Below are 18899 nucleotides of genomic sequence, written 5' to 3'. Positions count from 1 at the left end.
GTACACACTGGTTTATTGATGGACTCCTGTGTCACCGTGTTTGTGCAAACAGACATATCGCACTGGGCAGGTTGAGTTTACGCATGTGAGTTCCAACAGGCGTTGGACACACAGGCCGACGCAGCCACACCTGTTGAATTTGGCGTAACACTCAGGCCGAAGTTATGAACTGAGCTCTGTGCAGCAGTGCCCTCACTCTCCTTCCTTCCCCTCAAATGCCATATTCCCAACAAAAGGGAAACCAGGGCTTTTTAATAGACACTGTATGTAACATAAATAATTTGGTAGCAGTGTGGCGTAGTGGTAAGGAGCAGGGCTCACAACTGAAAGGTTGCTATTGCTGTTGTACCCTTGGGCAAGGTACTTAATCCAGAATTGCCTCAGCAAATATTACATCATTGCCATTTAGCAGACACTCTTATCCAGAGCCATTACAGGTTTTTACAATTTTATCAATTTATACAGCTGGATATTTACTGAGGCAATTATGGGTTAAGTACCTTGCCCAAGGGTACAGCAGCAGTGCCCCCATGGGGAATCAAACCAGCAACCTTTTGGTTACAAGTCCTGCTCCTTAAGCACTATGCTACACTGCCGCCCTATTTTATATCCAGCTGGATAAATGGATAAAATTGTAAGCTATGTAAGTCACTGGAAAAAAGGGTCCGTTAAATGACAATAATGTAATGTTTATATATATATTTATGTATATAAACCCAAAAGTGAATGTGCTTATTTGCTACCTTGAATGATGGTTTCAAGCCTGAAGGCCTTCCAGGAACTGGGGGTGGGTGGAGTGGGGCACGGTGTAACCTCCTCTGTTCCTCTGTCACTGATCTCTTTCCCATGCTGACTGCCCCTCACCACCGGCTGTGGAAGAGCCACAGGCTGTTTCACAGTGCTCAAGAATGATCAAGTAAACAGCAGCGATTTTCGCATCAACTGATGTGTTTACCAAGGCCCTTGAGCTGAACTTTAACAGGAAACATGCGCTAATAATGTGCAAAGGGGCGTGTGTGTTGGCCGATGATTGAATTTGAGTCAAGCCATTACAGAAAGCAGAACTTCCGTTGACACATACATAAGTATTACTGGCAATTTCAACTTCAGCCGTCCCACAGAGACTCCACTGCCGGGGGGGGGGGGGGGGGGGGGAGGATGTGCGCGCGCCACTGCAGCCTAAGGAAGCCTGAAGTTTGACATTTTACTAGCACTGAAAGGCATAAAGCCGATGGTCTGCACTGTCTGTGCTAGAGCTTCTAAACCATTGCGTCACACTACAAGGTTGTGAGCTGCAAGTGCTTGCAATTCTTGTCAGCATACTCTTACACAGGGACTCAGAGTGCAGGTGTGAACATGCCGTTGTTCTCATCAGTGATTTTTGTTCCTGCACAAAGCTGTGGCTGAGATCTTATTCTTGGTGTCTGTCCATATTGGCCGAGTTTGGGCTCTCTGTGGGTCTGGTGCTGCTGTGCTGTATATGTTTCTAGTGACTTTCACTGTGTTGTCTGGTGTGTATGTGTGCGTGTGTTTTTATATCACAAACACAGAACTGTAACAGCGCCTCGAAGGAATGGGTTAAAAAGGGTGTCCCTAACTTAAAAAAAAGCAGTAGGTAGATGGAGCCATTTTGATTTTGAAGATAATATAGGGGCTTATACACCTGGGCAACTGCAAAGACAAAAGCACTCACTAAAATCACACTCAAGTTACACAGCTGAATTTATACATCTCCACAATTAAGCAGAGATGCAGCTGTCTGTGTGTGTGTGCATTTGTTCACGTCTGCACTTTGCATGTCCTTGATAACAATCTATTCAATCTCCTATTTGCTCAGTGGCCACGTAGAAGTTAGTGTACTTCCTTAAACAGAAAGTACAGAGTGAGAGAGAGACTCAGACAGGACAGAGCTGCTGCAATAAGAAGCTCAGCGTCGGGGGAAACAGTGGACTGAGTGTACGAGAGGCACAAGTAGACAGGTAATGAGAGAGGAAGCAGGAGGTGGAGCGAGCTGGCAATACCGCAGGGGAAGGAAATTTGGAAAGAGTGAAATGAGAAATCTGAGGTACAGTAAATATTTTGAGAGAAGACGGAAGGAAATAAAAGGAAGTTCAAAAAAAGGAGAGAGTGGAGAGGGAAAGCGAAGGGCTGAAGTAAGCGAGAGCGACCGGCACGCCTGCCAGTGAAGACGAGGAGAAGAAAAGAGGGACTGAAAGGTGTGGGGTTCCAAACAAAACAACTGCACATTTCTGAAGCTGAAAGATTTCTCAAGCAAGACTTTTCCTGTCCAAGCTGTGAGGTAAACCACATCCACACATACATACAACATGCACTGTTAGTAGATGGGTCACAAAAAATCACTCTGCTTTTTATTATGCTTTGCTCTTTGCTTTTATTATGTTAATGACAGGGGTAACTTTAATATTTAATCCTTTTATTTTTATGGATCAATTAAGATGTGTGTGGTAATAGCAGAATGGTCTCTAAAGACATTTGAAAAATCCAGTTAATGTAGAAATGCATGTAGTATTTCTTTGCACATGGTGGAATTTTATACAGCTCAAGGAAAAGTAACACGTGGCTCTCTTCCATTAACTGCATTTGTCATGCAGTTAGGGCAAGTTGCAAGGTTTTTTATTTCGAAGGCAATATGCTAAGTCATAGTCAGGCAAAAAGGCTTGTATGTCTTCTGTACTGTTTTACATCTGAAAGTAGAGAAGTGAGTTACTGTAAAAGAAGTGCTTTTCTCTGCACTTTCAGTCAGTCAATGTTTATGTTAATTGAGGACACAGTGGGCAGAGAGAGGAACAGTTGAGTTTGTGTGTAAGTATAACAGAAATGTGAGCATCAGGCAAGATCAGTTTTACACACTTTAAATGGCACTCATTCATGCATACATATCTAAATTGTGCAGTAAGTCCAACCAAAAGAGCAAAACCCAAAGTAAAAAGGGCATCTGTTTTACACAAGGTCATAAGAAATTTATTTATACCATTATGCAACGTGCAATATTGCACAGGCGCAATGTCAGCCTTATGCTGAAAGGGAAATGCAACTGCGGTCAAGTGAAAACATTGGTGTGTGTTTGTTTGTGCTCTCGCCTTTGTTGCACACCAGCGAGCAGTCTTGTAAGGTCGTGCGGGGCCTCACAATGATACATTATTGTCATTTAGCAGACACTCATGTCCAAAGCAAATTCCAAAGTGCACCTAAGCAAATGCATGAAAAGTAGTGCAAACAGGACACCACTAACCACACGAAAACAAGTGTCAGTGCGAGATCGCAGTTGCATCCTGGCATCGATATGTAAGCACAATGCAATATACACATAAAGACTATACCATTGCAAACACAATGTTAACACATAACCCAGAAGTAAACATCCACATTTATAATTATATATAAATCTGAACTACACTTCCACATATATAGTTATACATCATGGGAATGAAATATCACACTTGTTTAGGTGGGCTAAGGTGCAACCTGAAGAAGTGGGTCCTCATTCTACAACAGAATATGGCCAGTGTCTTGCCCATTCTAACAGGAAGCTCGTTTCACCACCAGAACAAACATAGTATTAGACCGCAATGCAAGGTTATCAGTGGGGCAGACAGCCAAGCATCCTGTAGATGCTGAGCGCTGTGGCCTGGCCAGCGGGTAGGGTATGATTGAAGATATGAGGGAGTCATTCCCCTCACCGCTCGGTAGGCTAGCACCAGCATTTTGAGACCAATGTGAGCTGTCACAAGAGGCCAGTGAAGAGAGGGTGGCAAAGACATGGGAGAATTTGGGGACACTGTTTACCAACTGAGCAGCAGAATTCTCAATAAGCTGCAGGGGTCTGCTCGCACAAGCAGGGAGGGCAGCCAAGAGGGAGTTGAAATAGTCTAGTTCTAGCGGGAAAGTGGGAGAGAACCAGAGCTTGGAGCAGGAGTTGTACCAAGAGTTGGGTTGAGTAGGTTGTGATGAAAGGACAGATTCTTCTCATGATATGTAGAAAGATATGTGGCAATTGTAACAGAAAGAAGAGCTGTTCCATTGGAATGACCAGCCTTGGAGCCAGATTGGTGGGGCCTCGCAGGTCATTCTCCTTAAGAAAATGTGAGACTTGATTAAAGGCAGCATGTTCAAGGGTTTTGGAGAGGAGAGACAGGGCAGCAGGGCAGTAGTTTTTGGCAGCAGAAGGGTCCAGCATTGGTCTCTTGAACAGAGTTGTGACACACGCCTGTTCAAACACAGAGGGGATATGGCCAATGATCAGGGAGTTATGTTGTGATAACTCATGTAATGAAGTGGAGAATGTCTTATGTGTGAGAATGTGAGTCTTATAGAGAAGAGGAGAGGGAAGTGCGTTCAGGCAGCAGGTCGACGAGACGTCAGGAGATTTGAGGGGCAAATGAGCTTAGTAAAAGGGAGGGCTGGTGGCAGTGCGGCTGGGTTTTGGGTTGACTGAAGGAGTTGCAGACAGTGGCATCATTCTCATTAAAATACAGTGCAAAGTCATCAGCAGTGAGAGAAGAGGGCAGGGGTGGGTGAGGGTGGGGAGAGCTGGGAAGAAAAGGTATCGAACAGTTAGTGGATGACTCCTGAATTTTGCTGTGGACATAAGATGCTTTAGCAGATAAGATTGAGTGAGAAGGCAGGGAGTAGAGTGTGGTAGGTAGAGACTGCATTCCAGTTCCATCCTACAAGCAGCTGCTTAAAGCACACCCTAGCCCTGCCCTCATTCTGCTTCACCTCCATTGATAGGATGTCACACAAGTGTAAACACATGAAGGAGCCAAATTCCTCACAGCTAGACCTCTCTCAGAGGCACACTAGAGCCAACACAGAGGCCAGTCACAGATGTATAACACTTGCCAGGGACGTTTCTAGCTATTGAACAGATCTGGGGCTAAATCATGTTTGCCTGGGGCTTGTCTTTTTTTCTGAAGGGAGATTGGCATTGATAGGTTGGGGAGGTTATATCTACCTTTATAATAAATAAATAGCCTATTATCACACCTTCGGACACTGTCCGAAGTTAAGCTCCGCTCTGTTACACAGTCTGTCTGTTGTTTTGCTATAAACACCTCCTTTTTTTGGGGCGAAAATATTCGGGGCTAGGCTTAAAATATTCGGGGCTATAGCCCCGAATGACCGGACCTAACAACGCCACTGACACTTGCCAGGAATTCTGAAACAAGATGTTCCTGAGATGAGCAGCTGAAATAGCAGTCTGATTTGTTAAGGTAAGCATAACAATAACAGAATATGAAATGAAATGAAAAGATAATGGAATTCATACATTTATTCTTGTTCCTTTATAATGCATTAAAGAATTCCCTTCATTGTCCTTTATTTTGCATTTATTTGAACGAGCATGCAAAAGTATATGTGTCCTGTGTGTATACAGGTAGCAAGTTAGGATGGAGTGAGATCTAATGTGTGTTATTATATGTAAGTGATACTAAGCTGTTTGTGCATTGTTGGTTAAACTGCACCTCTGGTTATATTATATTATCAGTTATACTGTGCTGATGGAGTATGAGGTTTTGGCGTGTTTTACTGGTTCTTTTATGTAAATAGACAAAACCTCTGAGTGTATTATTACAGGCTTGCGTGTCAGTATGTAGTGGTACAGTGGGGGTCAGGGGTTAGAGCATGAATTGAAAACATGACACATGGCAGGTATTGATAGCTTGATAGCAATATAACCGATTTCCAGCGTGGTTTGTCGATACAATCACTTCCTCTTTTATCGGCTCTCGCTGTGCTCGCTGTAATGTACCAGATAAGAGAAGAAATGTATGACCATACTGAGCCCCTTGCTACTGAAATGTTCTACATGGACAGCGAGCCCTCCATCAGCTGAGGAGAGCGTGTTACAACATTTTTTTCCCCCCTCTGATAATTTTAGGAATTCCAGGATGAGCTGAATGGCTAAGCTTAGCCCCAGGGATACTCTTACATTCTTGCACCTTCATAGCCTAACCTTTTTTCTGAACTTCTGTAAGTTATTCTGGATAAGAGTGTCTGCTAAATGACTAAATGTAAATGTAATGTAAGTGTTTGACGGAGCAAGGCCATTGCTGGGTGTGGTCACTTTGTGTTTCCTGCACATTCACTGTGCCCCTTCCACTCATTAACCCCGGGTACTAAATCTTGCTGCTCTCAAATCTGTATTTTTTCAGATTAGCCATTAACCTGCCATTGTACATTGCTACCAGCACTGTTGGTGCCTGTGTCAGGTGTGATATCCATACACACCTGTGGCGTACCACATCACATAGGCAGCGGCACACTTCATGTTGAGAGGAACCCAGTCCAATCACTGAAGCATGGCAGAACAGCCATGCAAATCAAATGGTTTCGCTCCATGGTGGTACAGTGCATCCAGTGTTACAAAGGCTGTCTTTCACATAGTCAAATTAGTGAGGCGCTGATGCATATTCCCCCTACATGCAACATTGTTGGGAAACATTGGTGCATCAGGGTCACACCCCTGCAACAACCTCTGCGCTTGCATAGGAATGCTGAAGCAAGTCGAATGCAATCCTCTGATATACTCGCCTGCAGCCGACGGCTGTTTTTTTTTTTGCACTATGAGTCGCAAGAGTTAAAGTGCATCACAGTGATTGACTCCAGTGGAAGGGTAGGAGCTACTCCACCAACACCATACATCAAGTAGCGTCACATGACATGAAAAACGCACACACACCCACACACACACACACACACAGCCAATGACTGTTTTTCACACCTCAAGTCATGCAGTACACCACAGTGAACACAAACCTCAGTGCAAGGAGGAAACCCTGGCCCTACTCCTGGCACAAAGAAGCCAATTTGTTCCACTGCTGTGGTTGTCCCAGTCACTGTGCTTATACCGGTCATTGTTGGTAAATGTTTGGCTGTGTTTGAACCTGGGCTGTAGGGCTCAGCCTTCACTCAAGAGGAGCAACTTCCCAACTGAGACACTTTGGCCTCCAAAGTGATGTAATATAACTTGAGTGATGTGGGCTCTGGCAAAAAAACAATGAATTCACCATTGCTTGATTCAGAGATTCAGAGGTTTATGAATGTATAGCTGAAATTTATATTTGGAAAAAATGGAAAAAGAATGCCTAGTTTTCTTTGCCCCTGTCTCTTGTTTTTATGGCCCCTGTCTGGCTGGGAAGATGAGACATTTATCAACAATGCCATGAAATGACAGTGCATGCAATCGAAAGGTAAAATCGTGACAATGAGGGCCATTTACCATGCCCAGGCCCCTGCAGCTGTTACAGGGCAGATTACAACAAATTTCAAAAATGATTTCTGCAGAAAGTGCTCTGTCTCTCTCCCACTATGTGCTCACCAGCTGCCCTCTTTGCACTTCGCCAGGTGAGTCATTATGGGGACTGCTTTGTGTTCAGATGGTGTGGCAAAGTGACAGCATACGTAAGCATACGATTGCAAGGTGTCAGACTGTGTTATTGTGACAGTGTGTGACTGTGTGCTGATGGTGGTGGTGTCAGAGTGTGTTTGTGTTTTGGTTTTTGTGCATTGACAGCATAGTAGGTTGATAGTATGTGTTAACGCGAGAGTGTGCCGTTGTGTGCAGATGGAGTACAAGGTAACCGTGGCAACGGGAACCTCTGAGTACTCAGGAACGAACAACTACGTGTACGTGACCCTGGTGGGTGAGAAGGGGGAGAGTGAGAGGACGCTATTGGACAACCCTGGGCTGGATTTCTGTAGAGGCGCGGTACGTATATCTAAGCTGCTGCCCATTCGCGTCAGTCATTGGTAATTTCATCCCGTAGGTGTGCATGAGCACTGCTTGCTCATCTTAGTATACAGGTGTATGTGTGTCATGTCTCTTCCTCCTGGTCCACTCACCCTCTTGCCTTGCTCCCCCTCCCGCTCATTTTGTCTCTCAGGTGGATGAGTACACAGTGTGCAGCGCTGCCCCCCTTGGCCAGCTGCTGCTGGTGCGGCTGGAGAAGCAGCGCTACTGGGTGGAGGACAACTGGTTCTGCCGCTATGTGACCGTGGAGCCACCAGGGGGCAGCAGTGCTCTGACCTTCCCGTGTTACCGCTGGCTGATTGGGGACGTTAAAGTGGAGCTGCGGGAGGGAACAGGTCAGGCTGAGGACACGGCTCAGATTGACACAACACACCTGGAAAAGGTCAAAGGTCATGCCTAGGGCATGGGTCAAAAAGAGAGGGGTTGCAGATTAGGCTTTGGAGCGGACAGACACTGAGACTGATAGATGCACGACAGGCACATACAGACATGCAGGCTGATGCATTCCTTCAGTGTTTCTGCCTTTCTCCATTGTCCTTCCGGGATATTGACTCTGGCTCTCATTTCACACCAAGTGTCACTCATCTACCACATCTGTCCTCCAGCTTTTCCTTCTCATGCCCCTCCCTCAGGGCTTTGGGGACTCCTGTAACATCCTGCTTGTGATTCCTAGCTCCTTTTGCCTGACCCTGTTTGCTGACAGGCCCCCTTTTTTTTTGCTTTCCTTTTGTCAGAGTTATCTGTCAATTGTTCATTTCATCCCAGCGGTCTACAGTAGATGAGATATAACACAGCATTGATCGTAGTGTCTAAGAAAGTGAGTGACATGCCTTTCTGGATCACTCACAGTTGATGTAATTTCTCCTTCTCTCTCTCTCTACAGCAAAGAAGTTGTGCGAAGACTCCTTACCCCTACTCCTGGCTCACAGAGCAGCCGAGCTACAGGAAAGACAGAAACTATATCGGTCCGTCAGGGTCACAAAGTGAAACTCTTTGCATTGTCTTACCAGTCCCTCTGTCTGTGCTTTGACCTCTGCCTCCAACCCTGTCAGTATTTTCTTCTGTTGCTCAAGTCACACATGTGAATGTCACTCAGTAGCTCTCTTTGCATGTGTATTCACCTCTGTGTATTTATCTGTAGTTTTAGATAGATAGATATTAGATAGATAGATATGTGTATGTGTATAGATGTATATAGATGTGTATAGATAAATAGTAGTATAAGGGCAGGGCTCATAAACAAAAGGTTTGATTCCCTGCTGGGTCATTGCTGTTGTACCCTTGGGCAAGGTACTTAACCCACAGTTGCCTCAGTTAACATCCAGCTGTGTAAATGGACAAAATTGTAAGTTGCTCTGGATAAGAGCATCTGCTAAATGACAATAATGTAATGTAATGTGTTGTTTCTGTGTAGTGTGAGTATGTGGGGTATCAGTATGTTCCATTTGCAATTTTTCTGCCCAACCAGGTGGCAGGCATGGGCCCCAGGGATCCCCAAGTGCATTGATGCTAAATCGGAGAATGACCTGCCTCAAGACGTGCGCTTCGATAACGAGAAGCGGAGCGACTTCGAGGGGTCGCTGCATTATGCGTGAGTCCCTTCTCTTCACTTAATTTTTTTTAGGAGTCCTCTGTTACACTCGCACGGGGTCAACGGCTATTTTTTGCACTACAAGTCACACTCGTTGGAGGACAGCCACTACTCTGCTGATGTCATCCAGAGCAACTGGCATGTGCCTAATGAATTGCAGTGTGTCTGAGGGCGGTGAGATGAGGAAACCCTGGCTGACATTCCCACGCCTACCCCAGGCAGAACACGCCTGTGCGTTCCACCACTGTGGGCTCCTCATTATTGCACGGCTGTATTCTAAATCTGGCCGTAGGGCTAAGCTTGTGTTCAAAGCAAATCCATTAATCACTGAGCCAGGCATGAGTCACTCAAACCACTGCTGTTTGTACAAGAGGGTTACTTCTGAGGAAGAGAGATGTTTCATCATTACAAAGAACCCTTACACATATTGCAAGACATCAGGGCAGAGCGTCTCACTGGAATCATAGGATTCTCAGCCTTTCACTGGAATCTTCAACTTTTTTTTAAACAACCCTCCTGCTCCCTCCCTTAACCCGTCCTTCCCCTCTGCCACCACCCCCCACCCCCCCACTCACAGGTTGCTGGAGCTGTCCCTGAAGAAGCTAGCCATAAAATTTGGAAAGTCCTGGAATGATCTGGATGATTTCAAGCGCATATTCTGGAAACTAAGGAGCCCTATTGCTGGTAAAGCAAATTTGTATTGATGATGATGATGACGATGATGATGATGTTTGAATAAGGATTGGATCCAAGCTGAAATAGTTTCTCTTTAATATATTGCTCTTCCATCTCTTCTCCCCAATTCTCCCTCACCCTATTACCTTTTATGAAGACACCCTATTTTTAGGAATTTCAGTATGACAAAACTAGGAAATAATTACAACTACTAAAAACTCACACAAAATGATAATGATTCCCTACCCTGTATATATTAGTGAAAATGGAAATCAAAATGTCTCCATACAAAGAACTCCACTAAGGGGTATCATGCCATAAGACGGATCAGACCATAATGAGTGGACGCCGTGTTTTTAAATTACAAAAAAATCTGAGGATGTCAGCAGTAATCACCAAATAACCACAGGAATATCAAATTCATAATTATTTAAATTTAAATAGATTATTAAAATGACAGACAGACCTACGGCTACAAAATCTGGTGTAACCTAGGCACAAATGTTTGGATAATGTCCCATGATCACCGCGGAATATGAATGTCAGTCAAATTTTGGGGGATTGTAATTTGTATGTGTATGATTACAGCTGAATAACCTCTTTTCTGATGTAGGTGGTTTATGTTTTTACATGCTATATATACTGTATATTTATCAGGCTTTTCACTAGGATTTTTTCTTGTCGGTCAGGTGTCAGGAAAGAATTTATTTCACCGGACAAATTTGAAACTTACCGGTCACGTTTCAATAACAGTCTGTATTACAAATGCAAATATAATGTACACCTAGGTTGATGAAAGAATGAGAACGACCTCAAATCAGTTTGACTATTTAATGAACAGTAACGATTAAGCAAAACGAACAGTAACGATTGAGCAAAACCTCAACATTAGGCGCTAAAATGTAGGCCATTATGAAACATCTGTAACCTGTAACATCTAAGCTGTTTTAAAAAAAAAGGCTAGGCCTACATGGCATCAAATGTAGCCTATAGGCTACCAGGTAACATTTTATTATTTAATTTTTTTATTATTTTTTATTATTTATTATTTATTTTTTTATTTTTATTTTTTTTCATTGCGGCAAAGTCCTCTGCTGCCAACTTGAAATCAGACGTGTCCAACGTGTCTTTGCATCTTGCAATGCGCATAAGCCGCGTCACTCTCTTCTCCTCCAGATGATTTCGCAGCGCCGTCTTAATTCGACTCTGCAGAGAGAAGCCCCTCCCTGTTGGCATGCTTGACACAGCAGAACACTGGCAATTTTAGCCAGTGTAGCCCAGTTGGGGTACAGCTCGCTGAACTCATGAATAAGCACGTTTCGCTGTCAAAACACAAATGTCCTGTTTAGGGATTGCCTTCGTTATAGCTACATTTTGTATGAGCATTATTACCGGACATTTTGAGTTTTTAATTTAGCGGGTTTTTTTTTTGTTTTTTTTTTTTAATAATAAATTTTACCAGGCAAAAACTGTAATTAAACTGTCTATATGTATATACATACATATATAGACAGTTTCATCTGTCAAAACTATTGCTACAATGGTGGCTACATTTCATGTTTTATTGTGTAACATATTTTTGGTTTTATGCTTAATGTGATATAATGTGTATATCTGAATGATGGTCAATCCCAAAAAATACAGAGAGAATGTGAATAAGAGTTTTGGTGGGTAAAATCTATGGAAAGTGTAAAATCTCTTCAACACTGTGTCCTTACACATTTTCTTTTGTTGCAACTGTTGCTGTTGTAATGACTGGATCCAATGTGGCTTTGCTTATCTTATTAGCTGTCCCATCTCTCATTCATACACCCCATCTCTCCCCCTCCCTCAAATTACCCCTCTCTCATCAGTCCCTAATGTACCATCTAATCTACCCTCACCACCTCATTACCCTCTCCCTTATTGCCCCCAGTCTCTCCCACACTCACTACCTCATCACCTCTCTGTCATCCTCCCCTCCCCCCAATGCCTCTGCAGAATGGAACAGGCTTACTGTTGTGTGCACCTGTCGGTCGAAGAGTTCCTGGAACTCATATGTAAATTATCAAAATATCTCACATCCTCACACAAAATAATTTTGTAATTCTTGGTATTCCTGCGTGTATCCAGACGCTGGCGATTTTACATGCAAATGAAGCCCACAGTGGTTTCAGTTTTAGGGCGCAGCTGGATAAAAAGACGAAAACAGAGCCAACTACGATGTAGAGGCGGAGCAGTCGTAACAATGACTGCTTACCACGCCGACGCCATATTGACACCAAACTACTTTTTCTTCCCGTGACTACTTGCAAACTAAAAGACTGATTAGCGTTAAGCACTGTGCCATCTGTTGGAAGGCAATACACCGCTCTCATCACCTGTCTCATCACCCCTCCCTCACATCTCTCTCTCTCCCTGTCCGTTAGAGTACACCATGGAGCACTGGAGAGAGGACTGGTTCTTTGGCTACCAGTTCCTGAATGGCTCAAACCCCCGTATGATCCAACGCTGCTCAAAGCTGCCGGCAAACTTCCCCGTTTCTGGAGACATGGTGCAGAGCTCCCTGGGACCGCACACCTCGCTGGAGAAAGAGATGAAGGTCGGCCCCTCCCTCAGTGGCTGTGGTCCAGTTCTCTGAGAGAAAGACATTCTTATGTTGCCAGCAGCTCTGACACTCTCATTATCTCTATCCACTTCCTCTTTCTTTCTGTCTTTCATTATCTTGATCAACCTCCTCTCTCTTTCTTTATTCATCCACTTTCAATATCTCTATCCACTTCCTCTATTTCATTTTCTCTATCCACTTCCTTCCTTTTTTCTCTCTCTTCTCTCTCTTCCACTTTAGATCAGCAGGAATAATAAATAAATAACAAGGAGTTAAGACTTGGTCCAGGCAAATTTGACCAGCCCCCAATCTCCTCTCCTTATCTCTTTGCAGGCAGGGAATGTGTACCTGGTGGACCATGCCATTATGGATGGAGTTCCTGCCAACACGATCCGGAACCGGCAGCAGCACCTGGCTGCACCCCTCTGTCTGCTTTATGAGCACCCCGAAGATGGCCTCATCCCCCTGGCCATACAGGTGCTAGCACATACCTGCCTTCAAGTGCCAGCCCAGCACAAATGCAATTACCTGTCCCAGCATACATCTCATAAACATGCCTGCATGTCCCAGCACACACTTTATAGACATGTCTACGCATCCTAATATACATGACTCACGCTTTCCTCTATGTCCCATCATACACTGCGCACACTTCTCTGTATGTCACAGCCACCACTGCACACACTGAACCCTCATTTCATAGCAGATACTGCCCACACTTTTCTATAAGCCCCTGCAGTCACTTCTCATCACTGACGGCAAGTCTAAATTCAGACCTGCATACACTGGCCTACATATCCCAGCAAACACTGGAAACACCCACATACAAGTGCGGTGGTCCTATATATAATGTAATTACTGTATAAGTGAGTTAGCTGACATGCACATACAGCACATATCTGCCTACAATTCCAATCATGCAATGTATCCACTGGAGTGCGAAAACAGCATTTAAATGCCTTGCAGCTAAAGATGGCCTCTTTCTCTCTCTTTCCACCTGCTCAAAGCTGAGACAGACTCCAGGGCTGGACTCACCCATATTCCTGCCCAGTGACCCACCCCTGGCCTGGTTGCTGGCCAAAATATGGGTTCGTCATGCCGAGTTCCAGGTGTTCCAGGTGCTGTCCCACCTGCTGCGCACTCACCTGGTGGTGGAGGTGTTCTGCGTGGCCACACTCCGCCAGCTACCTGCTGTACACCCCATCTACAAGGTGAGAGCGAGTGTGAGATCAGCCTGTAGACCCACTGAATGCTGATTCTCACACTGACGTGTACATCCTACAACCTATTTAGACTCACACAGACAAAATCATGTCAATGTGAACGAGCAGTCATGTTCTTTTTTAATGTTAATGTTGCTTGCTAATGTTGTCTTATTAAATCTGCCATGGGGTTGTGCACATTCTCTATCATATAACATGAACTGTCTTATCTTTTTACTGTGTATATCCTCATGTCAGCATTCTCAGTAGCCTGATCTTATCTGAATATAATCTATCTATATGTGTACAGGACCAGTCAAAAGTTTGGACACACCTGATTAAGATAATGGGAAACATGCATTCAATGACATTTTGATCTAAAGACTTATGCTTAAATTCCAGAAATTTGTTTCTTAGACAAATATAAATAGTAAAGTTGATGCCTATGTATGAATTTCTTTCCAGAAAACAATACATATTTTTAAAAATATTTTGGATACTTTGAAGAATCTAAAATTTAATAAAGTTTTGATTTGTTTATTCCATTTGTATTATTGCATTGTTTTGATATCTTTACTATTATTCTAAAATGTGGAAAATGTGAAAAAATGTGAAAAAACCTTTGACTGGTACTGTGTATATTTAATGTATAATCATATCTAATATGCTCAATCTATCCTATCTGTACAACTACTGTGATCCATGTGCCAGGGTTTAGTGTGCACTGATATAGTCAGCAGTACGTGATAACACACAAATCACTCTGTCTGTCACTTTCTGTCCCTGTTGGTAACTGCAGCTGCTGGCGCCCCACCTGCGCTACACTCTGGAGATAAACTCTCGCGGACGCACCCAGCTCATATCCCCGGACGGCATCTTCAAAAGGGTCTGTCTGAGTCCCTGTCTGATCGGCTCTCCTGCATGTTTCTTTTAGTGTTTTTTGTGCATCAGTTGGAAAGTCAGTATCTTAAGTTGTACAATCATGCATTGAACAGATCTTTATATTTTTGACAGTATCAACTTTAGATAAGGCACACAGGTCTGAAATTCCCAATTCCAGTTCCCATGCTCTTTCTTTGTAATAACAATGCTAACATTAAGAAAACAAAATTCAAATGGAATACCTTTCTAACATACAGTATGTAGTTGTATGGTAATCTGCATAGATTGCTGAAGTGCAGCGTTCATTGTAATAGGCTGTTCCACTCCCTCTCTCCATGATGTCACACTGGTCTGATAGGTGGTGTCTACAGGCGGCGACGGACTCCTGGTTCTGGCCCAGCGTGAGTACAAGGTTCTGACGTACAGGTCCCTGCAGCCCAACCTGGATTTCCATGACCGTGGGGTGACCAAGTTGAAAGGCTACTTCTACAGGGATGACAGCATGATGCTGTGGGACGCCATCCACAGGTACGTCACAACTGGGGACACTACACGCATGCTCTACTGGGGGCAGGAACAAACACACATGTAGAGCAGGTATAAACATACCAGCAGGACAGGTGTAAACACAGGTTAGCATAGGTACAAGCATAACCAAGAATGGACTTGCACCGGCTTACCAACACATGTGAGGGTATCGAAACATCTAGGCGGTGGCAGATTACACATGCAGAAATGGAATATTGGCAAATAAATTAACAACAAAGATTGTGAGGGAAGGGCTAGGGTTGTGGGGTTTGGGCCACGTTTGGACAAAGGTGGTTCAGATGCATGTTAACAGCAATTAGCAGTTGATTCAGTTTTAAACCATTAAACTGTGCCATCATAACGCATCCTGTAGCATCCCCCCTCCATAAATGCTTTCTCCTCTCAGTTTTGTTACAGGGATGGTGTCTCTGTATTACACCACTGACAGAGATGTGGCCAAGGATTCTGAGCTGCAGGCCTGGATACAGGACGTCACCCACGAGGGATTTGTGGATGTTCCCAAATTTGGTCAGTCATCTACACTGCCACACTTGGTAATGTGGTAAACGGGGGGAGATGTCAGTGTTGGAGGTGATGTCTCTTATTTCCTCTCTGCTCCTGCAGGTCTGTCCAGTGAGCTGAGGACCAAGAAGGAGCTAATCACCCTTCTGAGTGTGGTGATCTTCACCTGCACTGCACAGCACGCTGCCACTAATAATGGCCAGGTACACACCACACACACCACACACACACACACTGCCATTAATAATGGCCATGTACACACACACACACACGCTGCCACTAATAATGGCCACGTACACACACACACACACACACACACACACGCTGCCACTAATAATGGCCACGTACACACATACACACACATATAACACACACACTGCCATTACTAATGGCCACGGACACACACACATACACACACACACACACACACACTGCCACTAATAACGGCCAGATATACACACACACACAGAAAATAATGCTGGTACTAACAAAGGTAAGGTACGCACACCAACCATAGCACTGAAAGCTACGCTGGACAATCATAGCCTCCACATGCAGCCCTGTGATGTGCCTTTCTGTCTCTCGCTCCCCTTAGTTTGACTGGTGTGCTTGGGTCCCCAACACCCCATGCACAATGCGCCTCCCTCCACCGACTGACAAGGATGCCGTCACCATGGAGATGATCATGGCCACTCTCCCTGACATCAGCCAATCCTGTGTGGAGATGGCGATCACATGGCACTTGGGCAGAGCCCAGCCTGATGCGGTAAGCTGGCAGACCTGGAATGAGTGCTGTGTAAAGTGGTGATACACCGACTATAATATTTGGCACTTTATGGTACACATTTACACCTGTGTGGCACCTGCATACACTGCATTTTCTATATTTGTTTCAGACTTTATATCGCAGATAGATATGCTTTTTTTGATAACATCAGGTATACAGTGGACATGGTTGCTGTTGCACTACATGTGTCAGTTATAATGCTATGAAAACAGAATGCAGGTTTTGAAGTTGAGATGCTACGGCTTCTGAGGTCCCATTCACTCTCCTTATTTTCCCTGCTTTCTTGGCCTCACTTTCTCTGCCCAACATCCCACCCCACGCACACCCAAAACCCCTCCCCAGATCCCCATGGCTCAGTATGTGGAAGATTACTTCACTGAACCTCAGGCCCAGATGTTGATTGAAAGCTTCCAGCAGGAGCTGAAGGATGTGGAGGAGAGGATCATCAGAAAGAATGAAGGCCTGGAGCTACAGTACCTGTACCTTTGCCCCAGCCGTATTGAAAACAGCATCACCATATAGTCTGCCTTGGCATTGCTGTACAGATTGTCTCAGTGTGACTATAGAGACTGTTAGAGTCACTGCAGCTACTGTCCAAGAATCACCATAGAAACTATCATGGGATCACCATGGAGACTGTCCCAGCATCATCAGATATGCTGTAAGAGCATCCAGAGAATGTTGCCAAAAGCTGTTTGAGCATCACAATAGAGACTGTGTCAGTGTCATCATGGAGACCGTGCCAACATCACCATATAGATGGTCTCACCATCACCACAGAGGCAGTTCAAGCATCACCATATATGCCGTCACCATAGAGACTGCCTCAGCATCACCATACAGACTCAGTCTCAGCATTACTGTATACTTCAGGGGTTCTGTAAGTATACACTAAGTCAGGGCTGGGACCCAGAACTGGGCTATGACAGCAGGACATTGATAATGTAGAATTAGTGGTGTGGAAATGGTAAGTAGTTACTATGATATATTTATAGCTTTTCTTAAATCACCTCCCAATCATCCTTGTCCTAAAAGGCTTACTACATGGAAAGTTACTTACTTTGTGTCATCTAAAGTAAACCTAAGACAGTTAAGGGTGGTGTTTAAGAATTGGGATATGGGAATCAGTAATATGATTTGAGTGCATCTTGAGAAAGGTTTGAGAAATGCAAATATCACTCCCAACACAGAAAAGCTGTAAATAGGGAGTATGATTATTAAAAAATACACTTTTGCACATTAAATTCTATAGCATGTAGTATCATTTTTGTCATGTGTGGTCTTCTGATTAGTCACTTGTACCTTCCTGTACTCATGTACCTCCTCCTGATAACATGTTAATTTTCGTACAATCAGATTTTATTAGAGGTGTTTATTAGCATCAGATTACAGTTAACCACATTAACACTAACAATATTTTATGTAGTTCCACAAAAAGAGTTTTATCAAGTGTACAGTAAGAAAATAGTACAACAAGTAGTCCAACAAGTCACAGCTTGTCCCCATCCTTGTAATTGTGTACACCGTCTGTATAGATGAATAAACAATGGGACAAAAAAGAAATCCCAAGTGTCTGATGGTCAGAGTACAACATCTCACAGAAGAATAAGTTAAATGTCTGTAAATGTTTTTTAACCTGGGTGATTCAGTCTGTTGGTCCAATTCCACCAGGAATTTAAATGGCAAAGTTTAAAAGAATACAAACTTCATTGTGAGCATGCTTGGAAAGGGTTTCTGACCTAAAGCTGCAAAATATACCTGGCCAACCGCTTTAACCTTGTATCAATTTGTATTTTCTCAGGGTGGGGTAGTGCAGTGCAATGTTGTTTTCTGTCCAGCAGGGGGCTCTAGTGCACCATGTACTCCTTGTGCCTGTTGAGTTGTACCTGGCAAAGAGACAGTTCCCATCAGTGCATAGATGGCCGCTATGAAACAGCTGTAGCCTACATAGTTGCACAGTCTGTAGATCCTTCCCTTGCTGCACAGAAATGGGTTGAGAGAGGAACGCTGCAGTGATTCAGAAGGGAACCGTGCAGAAATGGAAAGTTAACTGAGTGAGTGTCAATACAAAAGCAAAAGCAACTTAAAAGCAAAGTGCGCCCACACCTAGAGCATGAATGAAGATGAGCACAGAATAGAAGAAGGGAACAGGATGAGAAAGTATAAGACAGATATGTTTTAGGAGGGGCGATATCAACAAGAGCCAAACCAGTCACAATGTCACACTGCTGTGTGGATGTCATGAGCGCACGGGACATTCTTTGTTGCCATGTCGTTCTGAGAGCTGCTGAAGACAGTGTTCACCCACCTGGTGTGCACATCCTCCTCAGAGGACACACCTTTGATTAACA

At 44.1% G+C, this 18899-nt stretch overlaps 1 protein-coding gene across 2 annotated transcripts; it reads left to right on the top strand.

Moving 5' to 3' along the window:
• The first annotated feature begins 1894 nt into the window (after positions 1–1894).
• alox12 (arachidonate 12-lipoxygenase) lies at positions 1895–17642 on the top strand. Of its 2 annotated transcripts, none has more exons than XM_036547997.1 (15): positions 1895–2299; positions 7589–7732; positions 7908–8109; positions 8658–8739; positions 9243–9365; positions 9943–10049; positions 12449–12621; positions 12961–13104; positions 13635–13838; positions 14629–14715; positions 15070–15239; positions 15646–15767; positions 15864–15964; positions 16357–16527; positions 16891–17642. In XM_036547997.1, exons 2-15 carry the CDS (start codon positions 7589–7591, stop codon positions 17068–17070), a joined length of 2010 nt encoding a protein of 669 aa, XP_036403890.1. In that variant the 5' UTR covers positions 1895–2299; the 3' UTR covers positions 17071–17642. The 2 variants fall into 2 exon arrangements, with proteins under 2 accessions (XP_036403890.1, XP_036403891.1); XM_036547998.1 differs by lacking the exon at positions 1895–2299 and adding an exon at positions 7411–7425.
• The last annotated feature ends 1257 nt before the right edge of the window (positions 17643–18899 follow it).

This window comes from Megalops cyprinoides, chromosome 16, assembly GCF_013368585.1.
Source record: "Megalops cyprinoides isolate fMegCyp1 chromosome 16, fMegCyp1.pri, whole genome shotgun sequence".
Lineage (NCBI taxonomy): Eukaryota > Metazoa > Chordata > Actinopteri > Elopiformes > Megalopidae > Megalops > Megalops cyprinoides.
The sequence above is the reverse complement of the archived record's forward strand: the minus strand, read 5'-3'. Positions and strand labels throughout refer to the sequence as shown.

Excerpts from the sequence above, each read along its gene's own strand:
- alox12 (XM_036547997.1), top strand. The coding sequence starts at position 7,589 with ATGGAGTACAAGGTAACCGTGGCAACGGGAACCTCTGAGTACTCAGGA. Across the intron at positions 9,366-9,942 it reads GAGGGGTCGCTGCATTATGC|GTTGCTGGAGCTGTCCCTGA; the intron begins GTGAGTCCCTTC and ends CCCCACTCACAG. Across the intron at positions 16,528-16,890 it reads GCAGAGCCCAGCCTGATGCG|ATCCCCATGGCTCAGTATGT; the intron begins GTAAGCTGGCAG and ends ACCCCTCCCCAG.